This window comes from Hyperolius riggenbachi, chromosome 1, assembly GCF_040937935.1.
Source record: "Hyperolius riggenbachi isolate aHypRig1 chromosome 1, aHypRig1.pri, whole genome shotgun sequence".
NCBI classification, from domain to species: Eukaryota; Metazoa; Chordata; class Amphibia; order Anura; family Hyperoliidae; genus Hyperolius; species Hyperolius riggenbachi.
In genome coordinates, this window is record NC_090646.1 from 246,489,606 (window position 1) to 246,515,480 (window position 25,875).

General features: G+C 41.8%; 2 protein-coding genes across 7 annotated transcripts in view; both read right to left on the reverse strand.

The window, feature by feature from the left end:
- PDLIM5 (PDZ and LIM domain 5) overlaps positions 1-25,875 on the reverse strand; it is a 249,532-nt gene that overhangs the window by 164,409 nt on the left and 59,248 nt on the right. Inside the window, exon 1 of one of the 6 annotated variants that reach the window (XM_068232440.1) lies at positions 12,379-12,452. The exons of the other annotated variants lie outside the window; for them this stretch is intronic. Coding sequence (XP_068088541.1) covers positions 12,379-12,414 — 36 coding nt within the window. The 5' untranslated portion in view covers positions 12,415-12,452. Of the gene's footprint in view, positions 1-12,378; positions 12,453-25,875 lie in introns of those variants that run through there. 6 annotated transcript variants of the gene reach the window in all.
- On the reverse strand, positions 862-4,334 carry LOC137504247 (uncharacterized). The gene is made up of 2 exons (XM_068232406.1): positions 1,212-4,334; positions 862-877 (listed from the first exon to the last, which is right to left on the reverse strand). Exon 1 carries the CDS (start codon positions 4,328-4,330, stop codon positions 1,214-1,216), a length of 3,117 nt encoding a protein of 1,038 aa, XP_068088507.1. The 5' UTR covers positions 4,331-4,334; the 3' UTR covers positions 862-877; positions 1,212-1,213.

The following is a 25,875-nucleotide window of genomic DNA, read 5'->3' on the forward strand; positions in this document are numbered from 1 at the left end:
GCGAGGAGCGTCGAAATTGTGACAGAGGGTAATAGGAGATGTCCCCTTACGCACTGGTATGTTTACTTTTGAGCGATTTTAACAATACAGATCCTCTTTAACAAGCATGCAGCATATCAGGCGTTTGACATTATTGTCAGATCTGACAAGATCCGCAGGGCTGCCAGGCAACGGTTATTGTTTAAAAGGAAATGAATATGGCAGCCTCCATAGTCTTCTCACTTCAGTTGTCCGTTAAGCGCAGTGTATTTTGTATATATAAAAAGTTTTATGATTGTAAGTCCTCATCAGTGTGGATTATGCTACAGTCGACTAGGTCCCGGTAAATGCTAACCTTATGCTCAGTCTGCAGTATTTGTTGGCATATCTGCAGAAGGTAGACTCACTATGCAATACAATAATACAATACAATAACATTTGTAAAGCGCTTTCTCCCATAGGACTCAAAGCGCATAAAAGCCAAGTACCCACTGCAAGACTGAATTGCTGGAAACAAAGTTTCCAAGATCTGTCTACTAAAGATGTATACCGATGGGATGTGGACAACAGCAATAGACTGCAAGAAGATTGCCAATGATAGGATCGTTAACTGAAAAAAGATGCACAGGAAAGTTCCACAGACTATCAGAAAGATCTTTCAAAAGATCTGTACATGCAGAAGACGTTGAATGAATTGATCCAATTTGATACATCATGACGGTCTTTCAAAATGCACGAACATCGTCGTACATCAGCCGTCTAGAACTGTTGTTTACCGCAAAAAAAAAAAAAACTAAACATTAGCTTACCTGGTAATTTTATTTTAGGTAACCCTCCAGGACAGGTATACATCGAGATCTGGCCCCTCCCAGGAAACAGGAAACATCCACAAGCCTCTCTATAAGTAAAAAGATTTGTCAGGTATCCGGCAGTATATAACCAAGAAACAACTACCAACAGGTCTCAACTCCTGACACCTAACCAATAGCGTATTACAAATACACATTATTATTATAACTATTAACACTTGCCTCTTTCATAGTGCACAAAATTAACATATCTTCATATATACATAACAATATATACATAGCTTATGAACAATACGGGTGGGTTACCCCACCTGTCCTGGAGGGTTACCTAAAATAAAATTACCAGGTAAGCTAATGTTTAGTTTTTTCCATTAACCCTCCAGGACAGGTATACATCAAGATGATACTCAAGAAAACACTAACCTTTAGGGTGGGCTGACCGCATGTAAGACTTTCCTTCCAAAGTCTTGGTCTGATGAAGATATCCGATCTAGTCTGTAGTGCCGCATAAACGTTCCCAAATTCTTCCACGTTGCTGCCTTACAGATTTCCAGAGGAGAAGCACCAGCTCTGAAGGCCCAAGTTGTTGCTGTCCCTCTCGTAGAGTGAGCTTTAAGATTCTTTGGGGGTACAACCTCCATAATTTTATATGCTTCCAAAATGCATAACTTAATCCAGTTAGCTATCGTTCTTTTTGAAGCTTTCTGCCCTACTAATTTACCTGTGAAATTTACAAATAATGCTTCAGTCTTTCTTAAATTTTCCACTCTTTCCAAATAATCTTTAAGTATTTGTCTCACATCTAATAAATGTCGTTCCTTTTCCTTGTCATTTGTCGGAATCGGATAGAAAGTTGGCAGTATAATTTCCTGAGATCTGTAAAAAATATCTCCAACCTTTGGAATAAACTCTGAACTTGTTCTAAGGACTACTCTGTCCTTATAAAAAATACAATAGGGTTTCCTACAGGATAATGCCTCTAATTCACTAACTCTTCTTGCAGAGGTAATTGCTATCAAAAAAATAGTTTTAAATGTTAACAAACGCAAGTCCATTTCTTTGTGGGAATCAAAAGGAGGCCTAGTTAATGCCTTCAGTACTAAGGATAAATCCCACTTCGGAAATGGTTTGACCGCAATAGGTCTATTCCTTTCTATTGATCTCACAAAACGAGCAATCAAAGGATGGGTGGCCAATTGTCTGTCCAAAAAAACAGAAAGTGCTGAAATTTGTACTCTAATCGTGCTTAGAGCCAATTTCTTCTCTACTCCACTCTGGAGAAACTCTAATACTGTAGCAATCTCATTCGACTTAAATCCTGATTGTTCCTTCCATAAATTATATGTCTTCCAATACTTCAGATATATAGCCCTCGTATTCCTCTTCCGACTCTTAATGAGTGTGTCTATCACTTTGTCTGATAGGCCATAGCTTTTTAGAATCCGCTCCTCAGTAACCAAGCTGTTAACTTCCATTTGTTGATGTCTGGGACCAGCTGCCTCTGAATTAACACTAAATTGTCCTGAACAGGCAGAGGTAATGGATCTGCTACTTTTAACTTCAGCAGCAGAGGATACCATGATCTTCGCGGCCAATTCGGGGCGACCAGAATTACTTTCGCTTTGGATGCTGCAATCTTTCTCAAAACCAGAGGTAGAAGGTTCAATGGTGGGAATGCAAATGCCAGACTGAAGTCCCATGTTTGAGAAAGAGCATCTACTGCCGTCGGATTGTCTTTGGCGTTCAGGGAGAAAAACTGACGACATTTGGTATTCTCTTGATTGGCGAACAGATCTATGACTGGAGTTCCCCAAACGGATGTTATCCATTGGTATACATCGTTGTTCAATTGCCACTCCATATTCGATAGCTGTTTGCGACTGAGTAGATCTGCTAGTAAATTCATAGAACCCTTTAGATGAATTGCTGTAAGCGACAACAGAGTCTGTTCTGCTATGTTCAAGATTTCCAAAGCTAGTGTCAACAGTTTGTGTGATCTCGTTCCTCCTTGGCGATTTATGTAGGCTACGACTGTGGAGTTGTCTGTCCTTAGCTGCACATGCTTTGCCGTTATCAAATGCTGAGTTGCTATAAGGGCTAACTTGACCGCCATTAATTCCCTGTAATTTGAGGACTGACTCCTCATATGCTGCTGCCAAAGACCCTGTACTTTGAAACCCTGCACATGGGCCCCCCATCCTGACAGACTTGCATCCGTAGTCAGAATTACTTGTGTAGGGAACTGCCAAGCTCTGCCCTGAGATAACGAGTGGGGGACTGTCCACCATTCTAAGCTCTCTTTCACTGTCTCCGGAATTTCTATCAATCGGTCCAGAGACTGGATTGTCTTGTCCCAATTTCTCAACACCCAGGACTGCAGTATACGTGCATGTTTCATGGCCCACTGCACTGCTGGAGCCACTGAGTTTAACAGCCCCAACAGTCTCATTGCATTTCGGATCGAAATTACATTGCTTTTCCTGAAATCTTCCGTCTGTTGCACGAGTTTCGCAACTTTTTGTTCTGGTAGGAACATTTTCTGTTCTATTGAATCTATCATAAATCCTAGAAAGAGAATCTTCTGAGTGGGTTCTAATTGTGATTTCTCCAGACTTATAATCCATCCCGCTTGCTGAAGCTCTTTCACAACTATCTCCCTGTGTAGTAATAATGTTTGTCTCGAATCTGACATTATCAATAGGTCGTCCAAGTAAGGAACAATCATTATTCCCTTCTTGTGTAAGTGGGACACTAGCTCGGCAATCACCTTGGTGAAAATTCTTGGAGCGGACTTTATGCCAAAGGGGAGGCAGCGGAACTGATAATGGGTTATCATTGGACCCTCTTTTACCGCAAACCGGAGAAATCTTTGAGATTTCGCTTCTATTGGGACATGCCAATAGGCGTCCTTCAAGTCGATGCTGAGCATGAAACAATTGGCTGTTAGCAACGTTCTGAGAGAATAAATCGATTCCATTCTGAACTTCTGATGTTTTATAAAGGGGTTCAGAGGTTTGAGATTTAAAATTAGTCGATACTTTCCCGACGGTTTTTTTTACCAGGAATATCTTTGAATAAAATCCTCTCTTTTGCTCCAGGATTGGCACCAAAGTGACTACCTTCCTTGTTAACATGTCTTGCAGAATGCAGGACATGGCTGCCTGTTCCTCGACTGACCTTAAATTTTTGGTCACACTGAATTTCACTGGGGGTTTTTGCTGAAATACTATGTGGTACCCCAGTTTGACCAGATTGAGGATAAATGGGCTGGTTGCGAATTTCTGCCACTGTGGGAAAAAAGCGCCCAACCTTCCCCCCACAGCCTGTTCGCTGTCACTGCTGTCTCTTAGCAGCGGGGTCTGAACTGCCAAACAATGCGTTTGGTCTGTTCTGCTCACGTGAAAAAGACCAGGGCTTACGTCTATTTTGGGGTTTGACTTTATTTTCTTGACGGTTCTTACGAAAAAACTTCTTCCCCTGTCTAAATGGTCTCTTTCTGGGGAACCCTTTCTTTCTGTCTGATGTTCGTTCCAATATTTCATCCAACTGTGGACCAAACAACAGATCACCAGAAAAAGGAATAGTACATAACTTGTTTTTAGATATATTACTACCCTCCCAGGTCTTGATCCAGATATTTCTCCTGGCTACATTAGACAAAGCTGCAGCCCTTGCTGTAAGGCGAATGGACTCTGTTGCAGCGTCAATAATAAAATTTATGGCTTTGAACATCACGGTAAAGGAATTTAAGATTATTTCTTTACTGGATCCCATCTTAATGTGACGCATTACCTGATGCATCCACAGATCTAAGGTGCGGCCCACACACGTAGTTGCAGCCGCTGGGCGGAAATTTGCACATATAGCAGACCAAGTCTTTTTTAGAGCAAACTCTGCCTTTTTATCTGATTGGTCTTTAAGGAAACCTAAATCCTCAAACGATAACTCATTTTCCTTTTGTACCTGTGAAAAGGCCGCATCCAGCTTAGGACATTTGTCCCACAGCTTACAGTCTTCCTCTGCAAAAGGGAATCTCCTTTTAAACCCCCTAGATAAAAACACTTTCCTATCCGGGTTTCTCCACTGGCTATCAATCAATTGCTTCGTTGATGAATGTACAGGGAAAACCATTGGTTTCTCCCCCTCCATTCCTGCGTACAATGCATCATGTGTAGATACTGATGAAGGCGTTTCATCTTTTAACCCTAATGAATCATAGATTGCCTTTAATAACTCATCTGTCTCGCTGGCAGAGAACCTAAATCTAGACGGTTTATCCTGATCTTTCTCTGATAATTCTTCCTCAGAATCACACTCAGAAATCTCATCTGAGTATTCTTCTGGTTCAGAATCTGATAAAACAGGACGATCCGTTTTTGCAGTTGCTTTCTTATGTGTCTCAGAAGGTAATGTCTCTCCTATAGAGACATCAGTAGATTTCCCAGTAGGTATAGCCGTTTGATCTATAGGATAAGCAGTCGGAAATTGTTGCGGGCTTGTGTCTATAACAATAGGAGACTGAGCAATAACCACAGGCTGCTGTATAACCGGCTGCGCAGCAGGAGCAGCAGAAGGTACAGTTCCAGAACCAGTCGGTATTTGTACAGGTGGTTGATTAATAACAGCTTGAGCAGACATGGATTCTCTAAAGACCTTCATAGATTCTGACATTTCTTTGCGGACCATTCTCAAAAAATCTTTATAAGCCACAGCAGATTCTTCATTCAAAACTCTAGTAGAACATTGCTGACATAATAGCTTATTCCAATGCACTGGCAGCTTCACATTACAAGAAGGACAGCGTTTTTTAGGCCTAACAGCTTCTGATGCTTCAGTAGCAGTGGTAACAGTTGTAGCAGTTGAAGCTGAAGATGAAGCTGCAGCGCTCTGAAAAACAGATAAAGTACCACTATTGAAAACAGCCTTAGCCTATTTTCAAAACACACAACCATGTGAGCAACTTCCCACCGAAAGCTATGTCACCAGCCAAATCCCCAACAACACAGTACTAGCAAAGAGCCACCACAGAAGCCTTCACATAAACAACTGTTTGTATGTGTATAAATGATACCTTAGTATCCGGCTTTGGCTCTTGCGTCTTGGATTCCTCCTGAGCAGCCTGCTGGCCCACGCTCAGAGCAGACGCCGACTGTGTCTCCATTTTGCGTCCTGCACGAGTGCAGAGACGCTGGGGACGCTGCCCACTCTTCTATCCGGCGGGCGGAAGTGACGACACCGGAACCGGAAGTACTCCGGACGCCATCTTGGATTATGGCACGCTATGCCCCACTCAGCCTCCGCTTTCCGCATAGCGTGCAGTCGCCATTCCAGCCGGCGGCGCCTGCCAGTAAGAAGCTGCAGCAGCCCTCTCTCCTTTCAGACCATCCACAAAGGCAATATGGAGAGGTAAGCGGACAACACAGGATAACAAACCTAATGCTCCTGGACATGCCTCCGCCGCACCAACAGCCCTTAGCCCCCCAAGCTCTCCAGGACTGCAGCGCAGGTATAGAGAGACCTGTCCCTGGACAGGAAACATCCATACTGCCGGATACCTGACAAATCTTTTTACTTATAGAGAGGCTTGTGGATGTTTCCTGTTTCCTGGGAGGGGCCAGATCTCGATGTATACCTGTCCTGGAGGGTTAATGGAAAAAGATAGTTACACAATGTTGGTTGGAAGGATCGTTCATCTGTCATTTGATAGATAAAATCTTGCCATGAGTATGGTCCTTAAAAGTGCTTGCTGGCCTACCATTAACTGATAGGAATTTAGAATCAATACGCATCTCTAGATCCATACTATGTTCAGACACCATTCAAATATCAGTAACATCTTATAAAGGTAACTGTTGCTAGTCTCCTCCCTGCAAAAGAAAATTGCAGGGATTGACTATAGGTTGTCTGGTAACATGGATAATCTTTCTTGTCATGTTGTATACTTACTTCACTTTCTTGGCTCACAATTGATTTTTACAATCCTAGAAAACACACTATATGCTGAACACAGTCATCTGTAATGTATTACAAGTGAACGTTTATTTTATTCTTATGTCAGGATGGAGTAAAGTTCTCCGAAGAAATCATACCAAGTGTGCAGTGAGCTCCAGACATGTTTTTCTAGCATCTCAAGCAGGGAACAAAAAAACAGAGTTCATTGATAAATGACCACAGTGACTAATTCTCCCACATATTTATCACAGGAATGTCTGGCCATACAGGTATTAAACAGAGAAATAATGGTGTAGCTTTTATTATACATTAAGAAATATTACTCACAGTACAGGCAGAAGCCCAAAGTCAAAAGTTTGGCAAGGACATGCAGTTCTTTGCTTGCCATAAAATTTTAAATCTTGATGGAAATTACTTTGGATCATAAATGACCTGAACATGAAGCAATATTATGCTGCGCCACATAAAATAACATAGAAGGGGGAATACGTTTGTAATTGTTTTGCATTTGAATTAGACAGGGTAAAAAAATAATTTAAAAAACGGATCAAAATATTTATACAGGTGTTTAACCCCTTTACGCCATCCATTGAGAGGTCGGGCATGCATGTATGTGCACTTGTACTTCATTAGAATACACATTTATTAAATGTCCTATTTGCTCTAATTAGTGACCATTTAGGTTGTTAATAAAACTTCCATTTTAAGTGCTGCTTTTATCTTTGGTGACCCTGGGCTGGTATAGTATATCACTTATTTACCCCTTATTTGTTACCACTTACTGTGTGCTTACCATTAAATACCCATCACTCTATTCTATATAGGATTTGTTCTTTGAGCATATCCCTTTATATATAATTCTCACTGGGATCTTTATGTGCTCTCTTTAGCACCAAACACAGGCTATTACAGGCAACCTTATATCAGTCTGAACCTCAGTTTGGGCTCTTTTTGCAGTGCGGTATCTGATACAAAATAGAGGTGAGGTTATATTTCTGGCATTATCATGTGCCTATATACAGTGGCTTGCAAAAGTATTCGGCCCCCTTGAAGTTTTCCGCATTCTGTCATATTACTGCCACAAACATTAATCAATTGTATTGGAATTCCACATGAAAGACCAACACAAAGTGGTGTACACATGAGAAGTGGAACGAAAATCATACATGATTCCAAACATTTTTTACAAATAAATAACTGCAAAGTGGTGTGTGCATAATTATTCGGCCCCATTTGATCTGACTGCATTCAGTTGCTTATAGACATTGCCTGATGAGTGCTAATGACTAAATAGAGTTCACCAGTGTGTAATCTAATGTCAGTACAAATACAGCTGCTCTGTGAGGGCCTCAGAGGTTGTCTAAGAGAATATTGGGAGCAAAAACCCCATGAAGTCCAAAGAACACACAAGACAGGTCAGGGATCAAGTTATTGAGACATTTAAAGCAGGCTTAGACTACAAAAAGATTTCCAAAGCCTTAAACATCCCAAGGAGCACTGTTCAAGCGATCATTCAGAAATGGAAGGAGCATGGCACAACTGTAAACCTACCAAGACAAGGCTATCCACCTAAACTCACAGGCCAAACAAGGAGAATGCTGATCAGAAATGCAGTCAAGAGGCCCATGGTGACTCTGGACGAGCCGCAGAGATCTACAGCTCAGGTGGGAGACTCTGTCCATAGGACAACTATTAGTCATGCACTGTACAAAGTTGGCCTTTATGGAAGAGTGGCAAGAAGAAAGGCATTGTTAACAGAAAGCATAAGCAGTCCCGTTTGCACTTTGCCACAAGCCATGTGGGGGACACAGCAAACATGTGGAAGAAGGTGCTCTGGTCAGATGAGACCAAAATTGAACTTTTTGGCCAAAATGCAAAACGCTATGTGTGGCGGAAAACTAACACTGCACATCACTCTGAACACACCCTCCCCACTGTCAAATATGGTGGTGGCAGCATCATGCTCGGGTGGTGCTTCTCTTCAGCAGGGACAGGGAAGCTGGTCAGAGCTGATGGGAAGATGGATGGAGCCAAATACAGGGCAAACTTGGAAGAAAACCTCTTGGAGACTGCAAAAGACTTAAGACTGGGGTGGAGGTTCACCTTCCAGCAGGACAATGACCCTAAACATAAAGCCAGGGCAACAATGGAATGGTTTAAAACAAGACATATCTATGTGTTAGAATGGCCCAGTCAAAGTCCAGATCTAAATCCAATCGAGAATCTGTGGAAAGATCTGAAAACGGCTGTTCACAAACGCTGTCCATCTAATCTGACTGAGCTGGAGCGGTTTTGCAAAGAAGAATGGGCAAGGATTTCAGTCTCTAGATGTGCAAAGCTGGTAGAGCTGGTAAAAGACTGGCAGCTATATTTGCAGCAAAAGGTGGTTCTACAAAGTATTGACTCAGGGGGCCGAATAATTACGCACACCCCACTTTGCAGTTATTGATTTGTAAAAAATGTTTGAAATCATGTACGGTTTTCGTTCCACTTCTCCTGTGTACACCACTTTGTATTGGTCTTTCACGTGGAATTCCAATAAAATTGATGCATGTTTGTGGCAGTAATGTGACAAAATGTGGAAAACTTCAAGGGGGCCGAACACTTTTGCAACCCACTGTAGGTGTTTTCTAGGTGTTTTTAACTCTTTTTAGATGTTTTTATGATGGATTTTGCTATTGTTCAATAAAAGCTGTTATTTTGTACATTGAATTGGTGGTGCAGTGTCTATGTACAGGTTCTTTTTCTTTGTGTTTTGCCCACTTTGAATTACAATATGCTTGGCCCACTCTAGACCACAAGGGAGGCTATATTGGCGGTGAAGCCCTAGAACACCAGGAAAGCCATTTGGGGGAGGTAGGGGGATCATTAAACACTAGGGAACTGTATGGAGGAGGGAGGAGGACCACTAGACACTGGGGAACTTGCTTAAGGGCCCATTCACACTAGAGTGTTTTGCTGGCGATTTCGAAGCGCTAGTGCAATAATACCCTATGGGCCCGTTCTCACTTAGGCGATTTACCCCGGCGATTAACGCAAACTGCCAAATGCAAACGTGTAGCCAGCACCATTTTCAGGCGATTTCCCGGCGATCGCATTTCAGTGCTATAGAAGCGTAAATCGCTGCAGTGTCCAGTGATTTTTCGGCAGTAATCGCCGTCATTTTGCGCTTTTAGGTGGGAATGGGGCCAGAGGGTTGGGGAAGAGCCATAAGACAACAGGGAATTTGATAAGGGAGGAACATGGCGTGGCCAGTAGAAATTGTAGTTTGGCCCGCGACTAGGTCCCAATGTTCAATTTAGGTCCACTTTGTATTTGAGTTTGACACTCCTGGTCTAAATCAACTGGATGCTCAAATTGTGAAGTGTGTGGGCTCCAAAAGAAAGATTCAATGTGGATTTCTAAGCAGTGATATTCCATTATATTTACAAATTTGAATATTCATTAGAAAACCAACACCAGACAGAGCATTCAGCAATAAGTAATAAAAGGGAAATAAATCCTGTAAACCTTTATCAAGGTCAAAAGCAAAATGAGGGAAATCATAAAACATTTTTCAACACTGTAATCAGTGCTGCTGAATGTATTGTGTAAGTCAAATAATTTTCAAGTGTGCTTAAATATACTGTAAGTCTGTAGAAAATATCAAGGAAAATAGTTGGGGTCTTGTGAATAGTGAAAGACACCCTTTCACATGCCAAACAAGATGAAAAAAAAACCTCTCTACGCGTAGAATTAATGGCCTGCTTTTTCCAGCCAATAAAAACTACATGCATTTCATTTATCCTCTGCTTTTTCTAGATAATTTGAGTGACAAATCACTGCAATTAAATGAGCTAAACAATAGTATGACTGTACTCATAAAATAAAGAATGTATCTTTAAGTATAAAACCATCTAAATAAAATGTACATAAGCTTCAGATTGTTTTTAATCAGGGAAAGAGAAACATGCCAGCAGACAGTGTTGCCTAGAAGAAACGCAGAATAAAAGGTTTCTTATATATGTTACGGCCAGAACCCGAAGCTTGGCCACTTCGCGTTGTGGCTGGCCACTTCGGGTTCTGGACTGTCAATGGGTGAAGTGGCCGCGGCGCTGCGGCCAATGTCCGAAATGAGCTGAATCCTGGCGTCTCCGATCATTTTCCCCGGCGCTGGCTCCACCCCTGCCTCCCTGCTATCGGCTTTCAGTCAGCCGGAGACACAAGAGTCCTGCCCCAACCCCCATCCCCCCCCCCCCCCCACCCCCGGAGTCGTTCGCAGCTGCAGGAAAGCAAAGCGGGAAGCACTGCAGACATTGCTTCTGTCAGCACCCGCTTCTGCAGGGACGAGCGAAATCCTGCTTTCCTGCCTCTGCCTTCCTGCAGCCACGAACGACTCGGGGGGGCATGTGTCCCCCGGCTGTCAGAAGCCGATAGCAGGGAGGCAGGGGGCAAAGCCAGCGGCGGGGAAAATGATCGGAGCCGCAAGGATTCGGCTCATTTCGGACATTGGCCGCAGCAACTTTGCATATTGACCAGCCACAACCCGAAGTGGCCAGCCACAACGCAAAGTGGCCAAACTTCGGGTTCTGGCCATAACATATACATTCAGCCAGCAGTGGAAAACCAAGATCTATTGTGCACACAAGCACCCTTGGTGTATGTTGGCACTATCCTATGTATTCTTGTAATCTCCAAACATTCCGGTAACAGAAGCGCAATAGTAAACCATTTTGTTGTAGTGCAAACCATTGCTGACATGTTACCCCATCTTTGTTCACAAAGCCCGCTACCAGGTTCCTGTATAATTGGGAAGAAAAAGGGAGGAGACCCAAATGTGTTTGTTAAATGGTCAATATCTAATAATGATTATACAGCCCCTTGCCACTGTACACTGTTCACAATATGAGATCAACAGTTAGGTTCACAATAACTGGACACTGACAGTTTTCATAATTTTGTTTCTGTATATTCCCATAAGGGGGGTTATGTTAGGGTTAGGTATGGAGAGAGAGGCCCCTGTTAGGTATGGAGAGGGGATATTATTAGGGTTAGTATTAGGCATCAGGAGGAAAGGTTAGAGTGAGGACAGGAGAATGGGTAGACATTGCCAATATTCTAAGTATTGGTAGTATTGTATGCCCAATCTAAACTACAATCATTCTAAAATGTATGCCAATAATCAAACTTTTGGCTTTAAGTTAAAGGACAACTGAAGTGAGAGGTATATGGAAGCTGCCATATGTATTTCCTTTTAAGCAATACCAGTTGTCTGGCAGCCCTGCTGATCTATTTAGGGTTGCAGTAGAGTCTGAATAACACCAGAAACAAGCATGCAGCTAATCTTGTTAGATCTGACAATGTCAGAAACCTCTGATCTGCATATACTTGTTCAGGGTCTATGACTAAAAGTGTTAGAGACAGAGGATCAGCAGGACCGCCAGGCAACTGGTATTGCTTAAACGGAAATAAACATGGCAGATTTCATATACCTTATTACAGTTGTTCTTTAATGGGATGAACAAACAAACTGCCAAACATTTTTGGAACTGGATTCATTTTATACATCACTAGTAAAAAGGCCTGCCCATTAACAAAAACGGGCGCTAGGCCACGGCTGCTAAACCTGGCAACGCGCATACAGATGCGTCCTGCTCACCCGTCTCCCACCGCTGTCCAAAGTATATGCACACATGGAGATGTTGCTTGCTTGGCAGTTGTTAAAAGCTGTTATTTCCCACAATGCAATGAGGTTCACAGACAGCAAACTGTCAAGTCTAGAAGCAGGGACACACACATAGGGGACAGGATGCAGAGACACAGGGGTTTTATTCTATAGGATACCCTCATTTCAGGGGCTCAAATACAATTGAAAAAATATATTTTAAAATAACATTTTCATTTTGAATACTTTATTGTAAATCCTTTGCATTCAATGACTGGGCCTCATCAAACACTGGATTTCTGTCTTTGTAACTCTTTGCAAGGTCTTTACTGCAGGAGCTTTCAGCTGTTTGTGGATCTTTGTTTCGACCTGAAGTTTGGTCTTTAGCACAGTAAAAAGGGTTCTCAAATGGGGTGAGATCAGGTGACTGGCCAGGCCATAGGAGAATATTCCATTTCATTGCTTTACTTTCCTGGGTACTTTCACTGTATGTTTTGGGACATTGTCCATCTGTATTGCTAAGCACCACACAGCCAACATTGCTGAATTTGGCTGTATTTAAGCACAGTATTTTTTTCTGTAAACCTAATTCATTTGCCTGCTTTTGTGCTTTGTCACATCAATAAACACTAAAGACCCAGTACCACTGGCAGCCATGCATGCCCAAGCAATCCCTCTGCCCCCACTGGGTTTTACAGATTACGTAGTATGCTTTGGAATGTAAGATGTTCCAAGCCTGCTTTACACTTTTGGCTTGCAATCATTCCAGTATAGGCTGATAGGTTGATCTTAGTTCCATCTGCCCAAATAATGATGTTCCTGAACTGGGCTGGCTTTTTTAGATTCCTTTATTTTTAGCAAAGTCCAATCTAGTCTTTTTAATATTGAGGCTTTTAATTGGTTTGCACCTTTTGGTGAATGGTCTGCATTTGCTAAAATATTCACTTTGGCTAGGTTCCCTGTGGGATGTTGCGTGGCGTAAAAAAGTTGCACCGCATATTAGGCGATCTTTAGGTGGCATACAGTGAAGCATACAGTCAATGAAAAGTATGCTTCACTGCCCCTATTAAAGCAGACCTAAACTCAGAACGTTTTCTCTGCTCTAAAAGATAAGCAACAGATAATAACCTTTAAAGAAAAACATTTCTTTGTTACAGCTGGTTTTGGGTCACCCCGAGCTGCTTGGTTACTCTGTTACAGCTGTATAAAATCCTACAACAAATCTGCACTGTTTCTACTTCCTGATTCATGAAAGCAGACATACCGTTAACATCCTGAGCTTTCAAATGACCTTATCTGCTGTGGCAGTCAGGTGACACAGGGGAAAGATCAAATTACAACTTATGATTAGACACAAATGAGGGGGTATTAGACTGGCTAAACTCTCTATATACATACAAGGTGCATTTCCATAGGTTTTCCTTCTGTCCTGTGCAAGAGTTCAGGTCCACTTTAACCCACACCTTATGAAGTAACGCTCTACATGCAGTGCGTTGGGATACTGTAGTGCTTTGGATAGACGTACTATTGCAGTGCAACATTTTGCATTAAGATTCTCCCATAAAGTTGCACTTCAACGCCCCACTGTGCCTTTATAATACATTTGGATATTGATATGCCCACTCCCCTCAGTTGTATGTTGTGAAGGTTTTTTTTCTTCATCATGGAGGACTACCACTCTCAAAATAAATAACAAAAAACTTGTGTGAGCATCCAAATATTATTTCAGGACCTAACTCAACATCCCAATTCCCATCACACTCATAATCGCTAGATTTACGCTAATCAATGCAGTCCAGAACTCTGAATGCTCACTTTTCTACTTTGACACACACACACACACACACACACACACACACACACACACACACACACACACACACACACACACACACACACACGTATAGACTACACTGCATCAAGTAGAATTATGTGTGTAAAGTCTTACCATGATGAGTAGAGTATAATGCATTAGAGATGGCCTGAACTTCAGATTTTGGGTTTGCGAACTGCGAAAGTGAGCTTCCTCAAAAGTTTGTGTTCACGCGAACCGGGCGAACCGCCGTAGACTTCAATGGCCAGGCGGATTTTAAAACATACAGGGACTATTTCTGGCTACAAAAGTAATGGAAAAGTTGTTTCAAGGGGTCTAACACCTGGAGGGGGGCATGGCGGAGTGCGATACATGCCAAAAGTCCCTCGGAAAATTACGTATTTGATGCAGAGTAGGGTTACAATCCCTAAAGGGCAGAAATCACATTGCATTGGTAATTGGATGCATAAAGTGCTTTAAAACAGAGAGAGTAATTAAAACAGAGAGAGAGAGAAAGTATGGTAGAACTACAAAGCCCAACAACTGACTGTGGCCTGTATGCAGTATGTGTAACCCACGCAACCAGATATCAATAACAGATAAAGTAGCAAGCTAAGCACAGCTCATGATACACAGTTGTGCTGGCTTGCTTGCAATATAGATAGAAGAGAATAGTAGAACTACAAAGCCCAGCAACTGACTGTGGCCTGTATGCAGTGTAAGTGTAACCCACACAGAGATCAATAACAGATACAGTAGCAAGCTAAGCACAGCTTATGACAGACAGTGTGCTGGCTTGCTTGCAATAGTTTGAAGAGTATAGTAGAACTGCAAAGCCCAGCAACTGACTGGACTGTATGCAGTGTGTGTAACCCACACAGACAAATATCAATAACAGATACAGTAGCAAGTTAAGCACAGCTTATGATAGACAGTGTGCTGGCTTGCTTGCAATATAGATAGAAGAGTATAGTAGTACTACCCAGCCCAGCAATGACTGTGGCCTGTATGCAGTGTGACCAGTGTCACACACACACACACACACACACACACACACACACACACCAAATAATATGAGCCCCCCGAAGGGCTTTTGTTTTGGGGTGCTTTCAGCTACAGAGAGGTACCTAGCTAACTGTCCCTGTCTCTACAGCAATGTTTCTCCCTTCCACTCACTATGGCAGCAGCACCAGACTGAGAACATGGCCGGCGCTGCTGCGTTTTTATAGTGGTGGCGGGGCCGTGGGTGAGTGCAGCCTGATTGGCTGCCATGTGTCTGCTGACTGTGATGTAGGGGGGGAGGGAGGAATCAAAGTTTAGCCCAATGACGAGGTATAGGGGGCTGATCAAACCGCCCTATCTGTTCGCTACCCGCCGCAGACTCGAACAGCTGATGTTCGCCGGCAATTGTACGCCGGCGAACCGTTTGGGCCATCTCTACAATGCATTGAATGTAGTGTATTGAAATCTGCTCTACTCATAGTGCAGTAAGACTTTACACACATTATTAGTGCATATACCCCTTAATCTCCAGTGACCTTTATGGATCAAAATTCAATTAACATATTGATTGACTATTGACCAAGCAGGAGTGCTCATTGTTTTTAATGAATTTTTCACTAGATTAGATTTTTTTTTTGTTATAGAATTGAATGTCTAATCTACGAGGTGTAGCTCAAATAACCAGCCCAGCTGCCTGCCACGAGTGAGAGTATACAGGCAGATGCCTGCCAACTGGTTCCTGTGCTCCTCTTATTCTATCCCTGCTGTGTGTGTCCTCTCCGGGTTTATTGAAGCCTGTGTTTCCTGCATTTGCTGGTGTATCAGTAATGCTCTCATACAGCGCTAATATAAGGGACACTGGCTACAGGACGTGACGCAGAGCAGGAAAATAATGAGAACCTTTCTGAATAAAAACTATATATTTATAATTACATGCCCAAATTCTCAGTAATATCATGGAATGTGCGAGGAATGAATAGTTCCATTAAAAGGAAATTGGTATTTGACTATATCCGTAAACAATCTCCACAGGTCATTTGCCTGCAGGAGACACACTAAGTTGGGGCCAAAGCCTTTCTACTAAAAAGGCCCTGGATTGCCTCATACTACCTTTCTCATTATTCTTCCTTCTTTAGAGGCACGGCCATTCTAGTAGCTAAGTCCTTTCAAGGGCACATTACAAGAGGTCAGAGTTGACCCCAAAGGAAATTATGTAGTCATTAACAGCAAGATTGACGGGACATCACTACTAATAGCATCAATATATGTCCCACCCCCTTTTAACCCAACTCCCCTGAAGGAACTTATGGGTAAAATACACCCCATACTAGACGGACCTCTACTCATATTAGGAGATTATAATGCAGTAATAAACCCTGAAATGGATAGACTCAGTAAGAGTGGCAGAACATATCCCTCTTTCTTAAACTGGTTGGATACGTATAGCCTGCAGGATATTTGGAGATGGAAGAACCCGGGAGAAAGAGTTTTTCCTGCTTTTCTGACTCATAAGACAATGTCGAGAATTGATTTATGCTTAGGATCACCAGACATACTCAAATCGATCGAGACCATAAGCTACCTTTCTCACGGCATATCCGATCATTGCCCAATAATCTGCAAGCTACATCTCCCGGGTTGTACCACACCAACTATCTGGCGTATGAACCCAACATGGCTGGAAGATGAAAATGTACTGAATGAATGTAGAGATAGCATACACGAGTATTGGAGGATTAATGGGGGCACTGCAGGGGCCAAGATATGCTGGGATGCGGGGAAGGCCGTTCTGAGGGTCTCATTTCGTGCATCTCTATCCCACATTAGACAAAATGAAAAAGCCTCGCAAGAATATCATGAAAAAAAGATCCAGGCAGCCCAACTGATTCTCATATCAGACCCCACATCTACACATTATGCCAATTGGCAAGTAGCTAGACGGGAGTTAGAACTAACACTATTGAACTCCACCAAACGTAAAAATCTTATACACCTACAAAAAACTTTCGAATTCGGCAACAAATGCAGCAAATTGCTGACATATCTTCTCACCTCTACAACAGAAACTAAAGCTATACCTAAAATAATTACAACATCTGGCCTGGAATATCATACATCTCAGGAAATACTACATGCATTTTCTCACTTTTATACAGAATTATACTCTGCAAAATTAGGCCCAGTCGAAGTAGAAATCGAAGAATTCTTAAAAGAACTTGATTTACCAAACTTAACTCCCGAAATGCTTGAAGAATTAGACGCACCTATAACTGCTCAAGAAATTTCCACGGCAATAGCGTCCTTTAAACATAATAAAGCCCCAGGCCCGGATGGGATCACAATAGAATGGTATGATAAGAATAAATCCCTTATGGTTCCCCACTTAACATCCCTATTTAAGCATATATACGATACAGGAACTCTACCTGAATCCATGTACGAGGCATTAATCACAGTTATCCTCAAACCCAATAAAGACCCCTCCAAATGTGACTCATATCGCCCAATTTCTTTGATAAACACTGATATCAAAATTCTCACGAAAATCCTGGCCAATAGGCTTAATAAATGTATAACCTCTATAATCCATCCAGATCAAACAGGTTTTATACCAGGTCGCTCGACCAGACTAAATATCAGACGTCTCTTCTCAAATCTTTATTATCCCCATAAAAATGCCAATTCAAGAATTATCCTATCATTAGATGCCAATAAGGCATTCGATTCAATAGAATGGCCATATGTAGGTGCAGTTTTGAAACAATTTGGGTTTGGCGAGGTCTTTCAGAGATGGTTCCGGATCCTATACTATAAACCTACAGCTAAAATAAGAATTAATACGAATTTATCCAATTCTTTTAATATTACTAGAGGAACGAGACAGGGATGCCCCCTCTCTCCACTTCTCTTTGCGTTAGCAATAGAACCCTTTGCTCAAGCCATTCGTACCTCCCCGATGATACAAGGGCTAAAAATCAACCAGATTGAAGAACGCATATCCCTCTATGCGGATGATATGCTAATCTATCTCGCTGATCCGGGCCCATCTCTGGAGACTACTCTCGAAATATTTAACAAATTTCATCACATATCAGGGCTGTCTATAAACTGGATCAAATCCTACCTGTTCCCTATAGATAATTTTGACCCGCAACTTATCACAACACCTCACAACTCCAGATAGTGACAAAGTTCAAATATCTAGGTATATGGATACACCCCCCTGCAGTGTCCTTTATTGAATCCAATATTTTACCACTACTAACTAAGATCGAGGCAAAACTTAAAAAATGGTCCTCACTTCCTTTAAATATTTATGGAAGAATCTGTGTGATCAAAGCAGTCATGACGCCCAAAATCCTCTACGTCCTGCAAATGTCCCCAATCTGGATCCCACAATCTATATTCAAGCGCATAGACTCTATCATGACAACCTTTATATGGACAGGCTCCTCACCTCGAATTTCCCTATCCAAGTTACAACTTCCTATACATTTAGGGGGCCTAGCAGTGCCAAACTTCTTCATATACTTCCTGGCCTCACAGCTACTCCCTATCCAGGGTTGGTTAGACAAAGACAGATCGGACTCTAGCATGACAACAGAAGCAAATATAGCTGGATCATATGAAGCGTTGTGTGCCGCAATATATAGATATACAGTTCCTAATAAAAATGTGGGTACAAGCCTAATATTTAACACCATCAGAATTTATAAAAAAACTAGAAAGCTGCTCGCTGAACCAATTCAATATGTGTCCCTTAGTTCTCCTCTATGGGGTAACAATAACCTACCGGAATTATCTACCATCCCAGATATAGCCTTTTGGTATAAATATGATATCAAATATCTCTCGCAAGTGTACTCGGAAGGGGTTTTTAAAGACTTCGTGACACTCAGATCTGAATTTGGTCTACCTAAACACGCATTATTTCGTTACTTTCAGCTAAGACACGCTTTAAAAACCCAACTGGGGCTTGTTAATGTAATACTATCCCCCTCAGAATTGGAGAAGCTACTTCTAAACAGAGACAGATCCAAACGGATTTCTACTTTTTATAATTTTATAATGACGCACAGCGCTTCATACAAACCATATACAACCAGAGAGAAATGGCAAACAATCGACCCCACTATAACCCAAATTCATTGGGAGGAGCATATGGAATCCTATCCCAAAACAGTTATCGCCTCACAAGACAAAATCATAAATACCAAATGGTTCCACCAGGCATACTTATCCCCACTGAATGTCAAAAATAAACCCCATGGCAGATAATGGATGTTTTAAGTGTAAATTTATCAATGCTGACTTTATACACTGCACGTGGTCATGCCCAATGGTTAATCAATATTGGAAATCAGTAACACACTTTATTAGAGACTCCTTAAACTTACCAGTTACCCTTGACTTAAAATGTCTACTAGGTATAACAGGAGATATTGCATGCAACAAATACCAATTGACCCTAAGATGTATCCTATTATACTACGCCAGAAAACTAATAATCCTTAATTGGAAACTTACCTCGATACCCTCCATATCTAACTGGAAAAAGCTCATCAACTACGCCCTACCCCTATATAAACTAACCTACCAATCACGTAACCAATTTAAAAAATTCGACAAAATATGGGGCAGATGGGTAGAGACGATAAACACTACTATACCTAATCTCGACATCAATGCTTCAATACAAGATCTTCTACAGGCATGACCATGCTAATACATATATTAAGACATATCAAATGCCAATATATGAGAAAAATGTACCCTCGATTTGTGTATAATTCATGTAATGTATCTCTTTACCTAACTGATGTATCTACGATGACCTGCTGCTGTCCTGATCTGCGTCACTGTAATAACATGTACCTTATAATTAAGCTGAATTAACGTTTTTGTTGATTATAATTTTCTGTCAATTGTTAAAAATTCAATAAAAATTCTCTTTAAAAAAAATAAAATAAGTGACACTGGCTTCAGTAAAGCCTGAGAGAACACACACAGCAGGTATAGAGTGTAAGGCACACAGGCACCAGCTTGCAGGCATATTCCTGTACAGTATACTTGCACTCCTGATAGGCAGCAGAGCTGGTTATTTACGCTCCACCCTGTATTAAACAAAAAATGTAATCATGTATGCCCACTATCTAAAATATGGTTTGCTTTTTAAAATAACTCATCCAGTATAGTAAAAGGATAGAGGAAAGCTTATTGCATCAATTAGGACATGAAAACTAGTAGTCATTTCCTACTAGAAGATTAGCTATTCTACCAGTTGCAAATATTCAAACCCCACAGCTGAACTTTGTCTTCATCAGTGTCTATTCATACAAAACAAGTGATGAGTTAAAGGAAGGAAAATGCTAGGCAACCACAATGTATAGCAAACATGCTTATGAAACACCCTAGCCTCAAGGTTGGTTTATTCACAAAGCATTCCTTAAAAGGACATTTAGCAACTTACACAAACAAAAAGGTGGATTTTGACTGGCAAGCAAGAACAGCTCTGAAATATTTGTCAATTTGGGTGTAGGCTTCTTTTTATCCTATACCGCGCAAATGAAATGGAAAAAAAACGTATGCAAACACCACATTACAAAATGAAGTTTACAGATACTGAGAAGCTTTAAGGGCCTATACACTGGTCAATTTCAGCCATCGATCAATTAATTCTATGGAATTGATCAGAAATTGATTCTATCAAATCTATCGATCGATTTGTGGCCCATTTTGATCTATTTGATCTGACAGGATGGAAAATCTAGGTCGATCTTCTGCTGGCAGCAGATCGATGGCCCATAGAGCTGCATTGGATCTGATGGTCCAATAATGCATTTAGATCGATTTCCAATAGATTTCATACTAAAATCTATTGGAAATCTGTTCCTAGTGTGTGGCACACATCAGATTCCTGTAAGGGCCCTTTTCCACTAGCAATCGCTAGCGTTCACGCTGAACGCTAGCGATTGCTGAATCGAAAAAGCAACAAATTTACCGGCGATTTCCCGACGTTTGCGGCCGCGATTTTGCTATGCACTGCATAGCAAAATCGCTGCAAAAGTTGCTCCGCGGCGCGATCAAGTAAAAAACGAATCGCGGTAGTGGAAATTACCTACCGCGATTCCTATGTTAAAAAGCAAACCGTAGCGATTTTAAAATCACTAGCGGTTTGCGATTAAGCAGTCGCAAACGCCCTAGTGGAAAAGAGCCCTAAGATTCGACTTGACAGGCATCTGACAGAAATCTATCTGATGGTCGAATCTGTAAGTTTATGGTCACCTTTACTTATAAAGGGTAAACAGTCTGTTAGTCAGAAAAATATGGCAATTTCTGCTGAAATAACACGGTTTATCAGATAGGCAGATTTATAAAAGTATTGACCAGCTTAAACAATCCACTATTAGCTTTATTGTCCCTTTAACAATCACAAAATGATATGCTCCACTTTCAAAATGAAGTCACAGGCTACAAGGGAGAACATTATTATTTGTTTCAGAAAAGTTTCTTATAGATCTCCACTTCAAGTAGCAAAGTGTGCCCATGATGCAAGTCAGTGTGCAGTGTACTTCTACCCTTTACTGATCAGTAACAGTGACCGACAGTAAACCATTACTGTTTTAAGCTGCATCAGCGGCCAAGCAATATAGGTTTTTTTTTAGTCTCTTAAGCCATTTTTACAATCCTGTTGGTTCTGGGTCACCATGAGCTGCCCAGGGATCCTCCACTGAAATATACAGATCTGCGGATTTCCACTTTAGGTTATTTATGGTAATGTTGATGAAAGCATTGATCACCATCAAATGAAGTACATTTGCCCTTTTATAAATGTGGTGTTAAATAAGTGGAGATCACCACAGGATTATAAATATGCTGCTATAAGCTGGCCATAGGCAACCAAAAGCAACAAGGTGAAAGTGAGCAGACAAAGTTTTCCAACCTGTCTGATCCATAGGCATAAAGTAATTACCTGAACCTGCCAAACAAACCAGATCAGAGAACAGTTATTATGACAAGCAGGGGCATAACAAGATTCCTCAATGCTCCCAGGCAGCTACCCCCTTCTTAACGGTTGGCTGTTCCAGTCTGTCAAAGATTGTCTCTGTCATTCATCTTGTGAACCAGTTTTTTTTTCCCTTACCAAATTGTGAACTTCACCAACCTCAAAACAGTGCCCTTTCTCCTTGAAGTGTAGTCAAAAACTTGCAAACTACCGACACCTCAGACCGGAAGGATACTAATGAGGATAACAAGGTACAAAATTTGGACAGAAATGAAAATTGGTTTGCAATAGGAAGAAAGGCTTGTACACACACTAGAGAGGTATCATCCTTAACAATCTGTTTCTCCTATGCTTTGCTCCAGTGCTAAGCGTGTCCATCAACATTCTCTGCCGCTGTCCACTCCCATGGTCACTTAGAATCTACACCCAGGGACAGTCCACATCTACCACAATCAATAGGACCCTAACATAATTGTTGCTTAAAGGGACACTTAAGTCAAACAAAAAAAATGAGTTTTACTCACCCAGGGCTTCCAATAGCCCCCTGCAGCTGTCCGGTGCCCTCACCGTCTCCCTCCGATCCTCCTGGCCCCACCGGCAGTCACTTCCTGTTTCGGTGACAGGAGCTGACAGGCTGGGGACGCGAGTGATTCTTCGCGTTCCCAGACACATTAGCACCCTCTATGCTGCTATATGGTATATGTTATATGCTATAGCAGCATAGATGGCGCTACTGTGGCCAGGAATGCGAAGAATCAATCGCGTCCCCAGCCTGTCAGCTCCTGTCACCAAAACAGAAAGTGGCTGCCGGCGGGGCCAGGAGGATCGGAGGGAGATCGCGAGGGCACCGGACAGCTGCAGCAGGCTATTGGAAGCCCCAGGTGAGTAAAACTCTTTTTTTTTGTTTTACTTAAAGAGGAACTCCAGTGAAAATAATTTAATATAAAAAGGTGCTTAATTTTTACAATAATTATGTATACATGATTTAGTCAGAGTTTGCTCATTGTAAAATCTTTCCTCTCCCAGATTCACATTCTGACATGTATTACATGGTGACATTGTTACTGTGGGCAGATTATGTAGCTGTTCTGGCTTTAACAGACAGCTATAAACAGCCATTTCCTGTGTGTGTCATTGTTACATTGTGGCAGTTTGCCCAGAGTACCGTATGGTACCAGAGCCTCTTGTGGGAGGGGTTTCAGCACAAAATCAGTCATACAGCGCCCCCTGATGGTCTGTTTGTGAAAATCATTATATTTTTCATGTAAAAGTGGGTATCAGCTACTGATTGGGATAAAGTTCAATTCTTGGTCGGAGTTTCTCTTTAAGTGTCCCTTTAATAGTTAGTGCAATATTGGTGTGTGCAAGCACTGTACAGACACATTTAACAGCTATAGCCAAGAAACATATGGCCCCTTGACACCATTTCTAATTAACATACACTTTTATTAGGTTTACCTTGATGTTTTGGTCAGCACATATATCTTCAGCTAGGCATGTAAACCATTTAAATCTCCTAATCCTTTATTACAAATTATGGAAATCAAAAGAAAACAGTGTTGGCACCAGTATGCAGCAGGATGTATAAGCCACAGTGGGCACACCTCAAGCGTGCTCCTGTTACATGTAATCCAGTTGCAGCAGAAGGAAAAGATAGCTGGCACCACTTGATAAAAGCAGTGGAGAAGACCGGGAGCCACCGGAACTGCGACGAGGGCACAGGACGGCTGCCACGGGCTGGAGGAAGCCCCAGGTAAGTGGATTTTTTTTTAAATCCTGGATGTATCCTTTAAGCAGATCTTTATCTCATATGAGCCAGAGACTGCCTAGTGGGTGTAAACTATGAGCCCTAACTTGAATAAGACATACACTATAAATGTGTCTCATCACTAATTTTATTATTTCTACACACAGTTGCTTCATAAGGGTTCCAGGACCAACATTCCACAACAGTTCAGTTTCAAAGAGAGAAAATGAAAGAAAGGAAGATTTCACAACCAAGTTACTGCTAGCAAAACCGAAAATATTCTGTCCTTACCCTTCAGCCAACTAAAGTAAAGGAAAAAGGACTTGCTTGGATAGAATAAAGCACACAGAACCAAACACAATAAAAGTATGATTGGTACACAAGTCATATTGTTTTCCAGTCCTTTATTTTAGTTGAATTAATGGAGCTCATACAGTTCTATGAAGCGTAAACAATTAAAAGGGAAGCTCCACTTCAGACAAAAAAAACACTACCCAGCTTAAGCTATGTACACACAATAAATTAAACTTTGCTGAGACAGCCGACAAAGATGGCCGTGGGTAAGAATGTAGTATGTGTACAGCCTTGGCCCCACCCTGTCGCTCCAGAGATCTAGTCCCAATCTCTCCCAGGCAAAAGTCTAGCATACGAGACTATACTCAAAACAAGTATCAGCATAGTTTTTCTGGACAACCACACTTTCTAAGGTGCCCTGATCGTGAAATCTAAAAAGCTAATACAACCAAAATGTACTTACATTTTTAACACATTACAGATACATCCCAGTGGCTGGATGGTGTACTGGTTAAAGGGACACTCAAGTCTGTGGAAAAAAATGAGTTTTACTCTCCTGGGGCTTCCAGCAGCCCCCTGCAGCTGTATTGTGCCCACGCAGACTCCATCAGATGCTCCTGGCCCTGCCCGCAGCCTCTTCCGGCGACAGGAGCCGACAGCAGGGAATGCGAGTGATTCTTCGCGTTCCCAGCCACAATAGCGCCCTCTATGCTGCTATATGATATATACTCTATGCTATAGCAGCATAGAGGGCGCTATTGTGGCTGAGAATGCGAAGAATCACTCGCGTTCCCTGCTTGTCGGCTCCTGTCGCCAAAACCGGAAGTGGCTGCTGGCGGGGCCAGGGGCATCTGATGGAGTCTGCGTGGGCACAATACAGCTGCAGGGGGCTGCTGGAAGCCCCAGGAGAGTAAAACTCATTTTTTTTCCACAGATTTAAGTGTCCCTTTAAGGGCACCGTCTCTCATATAGGAGACCAGAGTTTGAATACTATTCAGTAATCCAGTACCTATTTAATAAGAAGTCCTTTGGGCTCCCTAACACTGCAGGGTGGCCTACTGAGCAAAACAAGACAAGACACAGAACATTTGTATTGCGCTTTTCTCATGGCAGACTCAAAGCGCTAGAGCTGCAGCCACTAGGATGCACTCTATAGGTGGTACCAGTGTTACGGAGTCTTGCCCAAAGTCTCCTACTGAATAGGTGCAGGCTTACTGAACAGAAAGAGCCAAAGAGAGAGATTCAAACCCTAGTCTCCTGTGTTAGAGATAGGGCCCTTAACTAGTACACTATCCAGCCACTTAGTGCACACCCTTAGTAACTGCAACTTAAAAGCGCTCTACAAATGTTAGAATTATTATCACAATCAATCTATTTGACTACAAAAAACAATATAGTTGTTATTAAACATTACAGCTGTAGTCAGAACAATATAGAAAAAAGCAATGATTATGTGTAGCAGTTTTACTGCATACATATCAGTTTAGATAATTCCTGATTGTAATAAAGCCCCATCTACACGATACGATTCTTTGTGCGATTTGATTACGATTGTATTTACGATCCGATTAAATCCGATATGCCCGATCAGGATTCGATTCAATTAAATTCGATTTGCCATTGTTTTGC

Bases quoted from the DNA above. Each gene is read 5' to 3' on its own strand.
- LOC137504247 (XM_068232406.1), bottom strand. From the start codon at position 4,330: ATGAAATATTGGAACGAACATCAGACAGAAAGAAAGGGTTCCCCAGAA.